Source organism: Betta splendens, chromosome 1 (assembly GCF_900634795.4).
Source record: "Betta splendens chromosome 1, fBetSpl5.4, whole genome shotgun sequence".
Lineage (NCBI taxonomy): Eukaryota > Metazoa > Chordata > Actinopteri > Anabantiformes > Osphronemidae > Betta > Betta splendens.
This window is the reverse complement of record NC_040881.3, coordinates 14,272,562-14,281,134: the sequence shown is the minus strand read 5'-3', so window position 1 is coordinate 14,281,134 and position 8,573 is coordinate 14,272,562. Positions and strand designations below refer to the sequence as shown.

Genomic DNA, 8,573 nt, shown 5'->3' with positions numbered 1-8,573 from the left:
CTCCGGCATCAAGCGTGTACTTTTCCTCTGACTTAATCCACAGGCATGAAAGTGTGTGTGCGCATGGGGTGATAAAACAAAGTTAATCTGGTTTCAGAGTGACTGGAGCATATAATCTCATTTACCTCCTCAATCCCTTTTGGACCTCTTTATTACATCTACAATCATCACAACAATGCAGTACTGTACAGTACATTCTCTGTTACCCACTGCAGGAATGTCACTCCAAAGAGGTTTGATAGGAAGTTAATAAAGAGGGTCAGTGAATGTCACTGTTGAGCTTTTAATGTGTCATCACTGGGCACCAGCTACTTACAGCAGAGAGTGAAGAAAAACTGAAAATGAACTGGATTATCATTTTAGAGCAGAAGTGCACTTTCAGGTGCGACTCGTATAACGGTGCCTGTTTTCAGCAATCGTGATTAAATCTGTATGAAGGTGAGATTAATAAATAGAAAGGTTTCACCTCCGAGGTGTCCTGACAGCCTGATAAAGAGGACTTAAAAGCCCCCGCAAAGCCTGACAACTCATCATCATTTACAGCTTTAGCAGACGCCGCAGGTCGCGAAAATAAGTAGTAATAACTAAAATGCAGGGGTAGTGCATGTGGAACAGTGAAGGACAAAGGAACAGGGAACGGAAATGATATACAGCAGATAAAGAATGTGAAAGTATGATGGAACATGGCCTAGAAATGTGTAAAATAGTAAAGTCAAAGTCATATCAAGCCATGTTATGAAGGTATGCAGAAGATTTAGGGTGAGTGTGTCTGGGCCGAGCAGTACAGCAGGGGCTCTACTAAATGTGTTTGCTACATGCGCTACATGCCCTAAGTGACACGAATGTGCTGCTGTGCGTGTGGGGGCTGTGGCGGAAACATTTCATCATTTGATTATCCTCACTTCTTCTCCTGCCTTCACTCATCCCTCCTAGCTATCCCACGTTTTCTTTTCTTTGGGACACCTTTGTTCATCCATCTACTGTTTGTGGTGCCTGCTGACAATCCCTCTGGCTTCTCTCTCCCTACAAGTGCACTGTAAATTTCAATAGGCGCATTCATCTAACAGCTATGGGAGTCTAGTATATGAGGATAACACTGTGGAGATGGGATGTCTCCTCTTCAGAGATCTACAGTACATGTTCTGCACAACTCTCATCATGTGTCAGCAGAATAACACTTTGCTGCAGCCTATAACTGACAATAATCACCACCGGTACACGAATGTCGACTGAAGCAGAAAGATCAGTCAGGGATGGCACAGAAATATTTATTAGAGTGTATGTGAAAAAAAAGAACTTTCAGCATAAACTGTGTCTGTGAACATCTTTATAAATAATGCCACCAAAGACACCAAGTTAATTTAGAATAGTGCATACTATAGACGTATTGTATGTGTTCCAGGCACATCGAAAATTCACTTTTTGGCCTTGAATAAAAACTTAATCATTCAACTGGCAAAGGAGAGCAGAGGCTTTTGATATCCAATAGTCGCTGGGTCGCTTTGAGGGAAGCATTACTGTCACAACAAAATTTGTTGAGTGACCTGCAAGAAGACAGAAATAACGTGAATAAAACAAAACGGAGTTCATTATTTCTAATATCTAACCAGAGAAAACTACCCCCTATTGATCATTTAGTGTAACGTGTTACATGAATACCTAAAAATGAACAACTGTGAAGTCTGAACTGAACTGTTAGTGAACATTAAGTGTATTTCAGTGTGTACCAGTGGTGGACAGGGTCCCAGCTCTCGCTGAGGTCTTGTACAGTGGGGCCGCGTACAGGTCAGGCTCAGACACGTAACCCCGCTGGGGTTCAAAGTGCACCACTGGCAGCATGGGGTTCATCACTCGAGGCAGCGCGTCCTCAATCACCATGTGCTCATCGTCCCAGCGACTGGCATCCATGAACATGCCGTGCACCAGCACGCCGTCCTCTGGCTCTGGTAACTGAAGACATGAATGAGATACAGTAGAAGAAATCTAATTACAGTCAACGACTGTAAGTACAACTGTACAGTACCTCCTTGTCCATTTCCAGTACTGCATTGTTGGGTAGAGTGTGCAGCGCCTCACACACTGCTGCTTGGTCTCTGTATGCAGGCACCACGTTGAAGCGAAAGTTCAGCTCATCGATGGGTAAACTGTAGTGTCTGGCATGATTCTGAAGGACTCCTGCAGGTCAGCAATAAAGCCTATTAACTAAGCCTCCGTAGCATTGTTATCAAGTGATCCCTATATTTCAATGCATAATTTAATCAATGACTGCAGGAATTACTATAATATGTTATAATACAAAGTTAGCCGCTCTGAAACGTGACCTACAGTATTGCTCTATGGTTCATTAAAACCACTGCTTATATTTTGGGTTTGAATTATGTTACCAGTAAGAAAGCCCTGAGGAAAGAAGAATCCTGAAATCCAGAAAGATTTGGGCTGACCACGTGTGATCCAAGTCTAGTGAGAGGAGAATGAAAAAAGAAAAGTGTAATTAAATGTGTGTATCTTTAAATAGCTAAACCTTTTAATGTGCTAGTCTCAGTGTTAAACAAGCCATGGTGCATAACAGGCTCTTAAGTGGCTCTCTCATATGGCACAAGTTGAACTGGCAGTGGGGTGAATTCTCACTTTTTTTGTGGAGAACATGTGCAGTCTGACTCAGTGGCCATCACTTAATGAAGTCACGCAACTGTCCCCTGTTAGAGAGTTTTGTGATGTGTAGTGAGAGTAGATCTCAGTGCTTGTGTTCAGACCAGTGTTACGGAAGAGCAGCTTAAATAAGAGGAGATGAACCACACACAGCCAGAGAATTAAAAAGAATGGAAAGAAACTACAGTAAGAGGGACTATCCTTGCCTTAGTGTGAGTACTTCATGTTCACAGGTTGTGTTTTTAAAATGGACATATGTGTATAAACACATAAATACAAGCACACACAATCTATGTGTGTCTTATTGGTACACAGAGTGATGTAAAGTTTTTGTGTGTAAGTATCTGCAGTTTCATCCAAACCTGAATGAATGTGATTCTGAGAACCAAGTCCTTGACCCAAGAAGCCAGTGGTTTGAGAGAGGGGTAAGCAGAGCTTGCCCAATGAGTGGGGACCTGGTTGTTAAGGAAACTGGTGTACATGCAGTCCATCTCCTCAGACATCACCAATAGACCAGCTATGGCCTTTTGCAGAGTGACAAGAGACACCTGGGAAACACAGGAATCACAAAACATAATGAGTTGAAAGTGAAGTGCTGCTGTTTTAAATTTATATAAAATGTTTGTGAAAGCATTTTCAGTGACAATAGTTTTGTTAATAGAAATGTTTAACCTGTTGTATACCCTATTATGTAAAAAACAGAAAATCTGATTTAATAAATAGCAGGTGCTTTTAAATCCTAATTGGAAAAAGAAAAGGAAAGGAGAGGTGTAATTTTCACCCCAACATTAGAGCTGCTTAACCACCTGACAGCTGTGTGGTTCCCCATCTGCATAACTCCCTCACAATGGACTTATACTACTGTACGTGTGTGATAATGCCTGATGTTTCACCTTAAGGACCCTCAGCAGGTTGTTAAATCGATGTGCTTCTTGACCCAGCACAGTTGTGAGGGAGTTAAGGCGGCCGTTTCCATCCCGTACAAGCAAAGTTTCAATAGCCTCTTCCATGCACAGGTGCTCTACACGCAGCAAGGCAGTAAGACACACACACAAAAATAGCATGCAGGTTTATTGACAATATACATTCTGAACATTAAAAAAAACTTTACTCTGTTTTTTTAGTTTAATCCTATACGCAGTACCAGGTAGCTTGGCTAGTATAGATTCAGCCAACTCGCAGACCATCTCGTCATTGCTTTTAGCTCCAGAATGGGCAGAAGAGCGAGGGTTAACATCCAGTATTGTGTTGATCAGTGTCATGGTTTCTTGGCGCTGAGGAGGCAAAAACATTGCAGTTGCCTCCACAAACTTCATAGATATATAACAGAACATAAACTCAACACATCATGATTAAACTCTAAATATACTCATGTTCTACATACTACCCGATTGTAATAATCTTTTTACTGTATAGGACGTGAATATATTAGCGCATATACGTATGATATTTGATTTTCTGTGAGCAACTGTTTTTTTTCCTTACTGTTCCTCACCTGGAAAGTCAAATTAGCATTCTCATGCATGCCAAAGACCTCAGGATTGTCTATGATGGGAAGACTCTCGATATAGTTCTTATATTCCTCTAGATTATCTGTATCTGGTGCATAGTAGATACCTTAAAGCAAAGGTAAGGTATAGAATTTCATTACTGTAAGTATTCCTGTTGTTCAGCATTTACAGCAAAAAAGGAGCAACGCAGAATAAAGAGCTACCTGATGAGGTAAAGGTGTAGCCGGGCTCCAGGGTTTTAGGGGAAAAGAACCCTTTAAGGATAGCCCTGAGGCAGCGTTGGTCCCAAGCATCTGTCACTCTGCCTCCATATGTGATCTCACCTGTAAGGGTAGACCTACACTGTTAATCTGCATAACATAAATGGTGGAATACACTTTCATTCATATTCACAATACATTACACAACAGCATTTTCTAACAATGAAATGAAACTACAACATTTAAATGACACTGAACTGTAAATATCCACACACTTACATAAGGCAGTAGGAAAAGAACTGAATAATCAGATAAATCTATGTTGATGCCTTTGGAAAGCTGCAGGCATAGTAAGACTGGAAGAGAGTTTTTTTTTCTTCACCAGACAAGAGAGCTGCTTCCTCTTAAATAGGAAAGGCAATATCATGCATGGTTTGAGCCCAAAATCTTTCCCTCAAAGAGTCTGACTTGCAAGGCTGTCAGAATTAAGGATTAAACTGATAACACTCGAGTGTGACTGGGACAATTTGAGACATCAGTTTGATGCAGTGTGTTCCACTGAAGCTGAATGTGGTGCATAATCACGTGAAGGTGTAATTGAGAACCAGATTATGGAAACTAATCATTAATGAAAGCCTGCCCTTCGCTCTTGATTTAATTGTAACAATGCCTGGAATTAAACAATAAACAACAGGCGTTAACATCGTAGTTGATTTAGATTTGGGGCAGAAGTGGTTTAAGAGGTACAGTAGAGCCATCACCCCCCAAGCATAAAATAGGTGGTTCAATTCCTGGCTTTCGTGGGTCATGTGTCCTAGGACAAGACACCCAACTCCAAGTTGCCCCGTTTACATCTACCAGAAAACGAAGGTGATCCCTCTATTACTTTACATACTAATTATTATGATACTAATTATCGCTGCAAATTTGTACAGTATATTTGTGTATCAAACATGGAATCATAGTTGCAGAACCAAGTGGAATTGTATTACAAAACTGTCCTGCTTTGTGCAGTAAGCAAACACTTAGCCTAATTGGAGATGTGTGTGCTGTTAATAAAACAACAGCGTGTTGTGTCTGGTTTTAGAAAAGCCTCAGCAGTTATGAACTTCAGTAATGTTTATCCCTTCTCACCAGTAATATAGGTAAGAGCATCCCAGGGGATGGTGCCATTTTTGCAGTAGAGGTTCAGATTAAGCAGAGCACACTCCCTGTCACTATCATTAAACTCATAAGGGATGTTCCAGCCCAGAGGACCAAACTTCTTACGCTCCTATGACACAGGAACACAAAAAAAGCAAATGAAAAATGACAAGCAGGCAACAACCAAATGTAACACAGTAAAACATACTAAGGAACATGAAAATAAGTAATGACCTACAACCTGAATAACTGCATGGAAAAAACAGATTCCAAAAATTAGCTTTCTCCATGATCGCCCCAGAATATTGTCTTCAAAGAAATTGCTGGAGATCTCCGTGAAGGCTCGTCGCATGTTGGCTCGCAGACCTTTAGGAGGCTCATTAGTCACCTGACAATCATAACACACAAGGATGCGATCACTGCAACTGACCACAACACATGAAGTTCTGATAAAACTAGCAAAACGTTTGTAGGGTTTGACAAAAAGTAGAGTAGGCCTACCACATGTACATGTATATTAAAACACAGCCTGAGTCTGCATTTCTTACAAAAACAAGGACATTTTTGATTTGTTTGTAACTACCGTATAAAACTGTACATAAATATAAAGCTTTGTGCAGAATCTTTGACAGGCAGCCTTTAAATAAAATGATCTTCTGATTTTAGAGTATGGAATTACAGTACCTTGACAGAGTTTTGGAGCACTGTTACAGGAAATACTTTGGTAGGCATGGAGCTTAGAAACAAACGAAAGTTCTCATGGATTGATGTCTCTATAAAACACAGAGACACTGGTTATTTGCAGGTAAAAAAGTGCAACTGAATTCAGAAATTCAGTGAAAATTAAAGAAAGAAGCTTAAAACTTTTGTATCGCTAAATTTTTGCCGAAAAGTTTTAGTGCAGTACTGTACTGGAAAAGTCACACATGCTTTGTGAAAGTGCAAGTATTTTCAGGTTACAATACCAGGCTCAGCAAAGGTCTTGATGAGCTCCTCCATCGATAACATCCATGAGACAGCTAAATGACAGTTTTGCAAGAAAACCCAGTTGCCATTCTTCAGTGCTGAATGGATCATTTTCTCAGCTATTGGACCCTGGCCTTGACCCAGTGAGATCGACACAACTCTAATTGGCAGAGAGACAGAAGTCACCAGTGCAAAGCTCTACAGTATATTGTACACTGATTTTGGGACGTGTATGTACAGTATGACTATGAACGAGAACGTCATCAGTAACTATGTTTCAATTAGATAAGATTATTAGAAGGCAAACCTAGAAATTCTGTAATTCTGTAATTAACTGTTGGCTGGCGCTGTAGCACGATCGTCTTCAATGTTTTTCTTTAACTTCACTTTAGCTCTTTGTTGCCATTTCTTTTTACCTGTCAAGACAGTCTCTTTCCTTTGCAAAGCGCTGGAAGGCACCCATGGGATCGGACCCTGTGCTAAGAATAAAGACCAGTGGCGTTGAGGGGGACATGTCGCTGTAAAGATTTGCCAGGTCCACGGGAGGGTTTTCCACAAAATGCTTCCCTAGATTAACAATCACAAACTCTGTTGCTGCAAACACCACCTGGCAGAAAAGAAGGAAACAGTATATGCAATAAAGAGTGTAACAAGGATAAAGAAAAGTCACAATTGTATGTGAGTATTAAAAGTAAGTAAGGGGTAGCAGTAACAAGTTATAGGAATATACAGGATTTATTAGGACGTTATGACAATACAAACATATAAACAATGGCTTTCAGTGTTTCTCAAGTGGACAGTACTGGAAACCATTTTCTAGCTGCCTAATATTCAATGAAAGATTAAAGAATGTTGTAGCAGTGTCTTATTGTTGAGTGGCCAATATAACTGTAAATTGCAATTACTGTAGCAAGTATGTGCTAATTAAAAAATTAAACAATCACAGAAGCTCATTATTTTATCTTATCACTGTATATGCTGAACATGCATAAATTTAGCAATATTTAAATTGCAGCAAAATGTTTCAGCTTTCTTCAATTTAAAGCCCAACTGCTTCAGCTTTTTCTGCTAACATTTAGCTCTTTTTCAAACAAGTCCTGTTTCTCAACTTTAATGTATATTTAAAATGTTGCAGTAACTATTAGCTATTCTTAAGAATTAAATTCAGCATTACAGCATTCGCAGTACATTTTCTGCACACATGCTTTATCTAGCTATCTATTGAAAGACTTCATTTGGTTTAAAGTACCTTCTCTTCTATGAAACTCTTGACGAGGACTAACTTCTGGAAGGTGCCCAGCTTCTCATTCCAGTAACCTGTGACCCCTCCCTCCTTCTTCTCTTCTTTGGATTCCCCAGGAGGTGCTTCCTCAGACACATAGTCTTTCCATACCTCTGGATTGATAGATGACTGAAAACGTCCTAAAAGAGAGGCAAGTGTCATATAATATATACTGTAATAGTGGACATACAGTAGAACAATATCAGTATATACAGTACACAGATCTATCATGTCCTTAACACCAGCAGGTGATTCCAATGTTAAGCATAAGCTCTAATACCACATGGTTTTAATGTTGTGGTCGGCAGTGATAGATCATATTTATTAACTACTGTAGCTCAACACATTATACATAGTCGAGTTGCTGAAAAAGTTTTAATATGTATGTTTTTGCTAAATTAGTCGAGATAACAGCCTGTTACCTAGTCTGATGTGGATATGGGTTCTTGTCATTTCCTTGGAGATGTCCTTGAAGCACGGCAGTGTGTCCTCCAGCTCACAACACGTCTGCCAGTAAAAATCACTTAGCCATGGTACATCTGGCCGTTCTGCATAGTCCTGGGAGAGGGGGAAATAGAAAAGGAGATGATTAGAGCAGTAAAGAAAAAAAAAACACAGACCTTGAGAACAAAGGCGACAAAGAACATTTCCAGTAAAAATGTAAAGGCAATATAAATCAAAACATGTTCACAACAGATAAAGGTATGTTAGCATGGAGATGTAAAGACTTTTTTAAAAAGCGTAAAATTAGTCAGTGGAGTATAGACAATAGATCTGTAGAAGCAGTGAAAGAAAAAGAAGACAACAATAACAGAAACATGA

At 39.8% G+C, this 8,573-nt stretch overlaps 1 protein-coding gene across 9 annotated transcripts in view; it reads right to left on the bottom strand.

Moving 5' to 3' along the window:
• Window positions 1-1,247: 1,247 nt before the first annotated feature.
• dnah6 (dynein, axonemal, heavy chain 6) overlaps window positions 1,248-8,573 on the bottom strand; it is a 37,760-nt gene continuing 30,434 nt past the window's right edge. For all 9 annotated transcript variants that reach the window (XM_029157245.3, XM_029157654.3, XM_029157408.3 and 6 more), the window contains 16 exons: window positions 8,174-8,309; window positions 7,719-7,891; window positions 6,886-7,076; window positions 6,469-6,629; window positions 6,188-6,276; window positions 5,745-5,891; window positions 5,495-5,633; window positions 4,364-4,483; window positions 4,145-4,266; window positions 3,794-3,923; window positions 3,543-3,670; window positions 3,012-3,197; window positions 2,385-2,457; window positions 2,024-2,175; window positions 1,728-1,950; window positions 1,248-1,544 (listed from right to left, as the gene is read on the bottom strand). In XM_029157245.3, coding sequence (XP_029013078.1) covers window positions 1,441-1,544; window positions 1,728-1,950; window positions 2,024-2,175; window positions 2,385-2,457; window positions 3,012-3,197; window positions 3,543-3,670; window positions 3,794-3,923; window positions 4,145-4,266; window positions 4,364-4,483; window positions 5,495-5,633; window positions 5,745-5,891; window positions 6,188-6,276; window positions 6,469-6,629; window positions 6,886-7,076; window positions 7,719-7,891; window positions 8,174-8,309 — 2,274 coding nt within the window. In that variant the 3' untranslated portion in view covers window positions 1,248-1,440. The remainder of the gene's footprint in view (window positions 1,545-1,727; window positions 1,951-2,023; window positions 2,176-2,384; window positions 2,458-3,011; window positions 3,198-3,542; window positions 3,671-3,793; window positions 3,924-4,144; window positions 4,267-4,363; window positions 4,484-5,494; window positions 5,634-5,744; window positions 5,892-6,187; window positions 6,277-6,468; window positions 6,630-6,885; window positions 7,077-7,718; window positions 7,892-8,173; window positions 8,310-8,573) is intronic.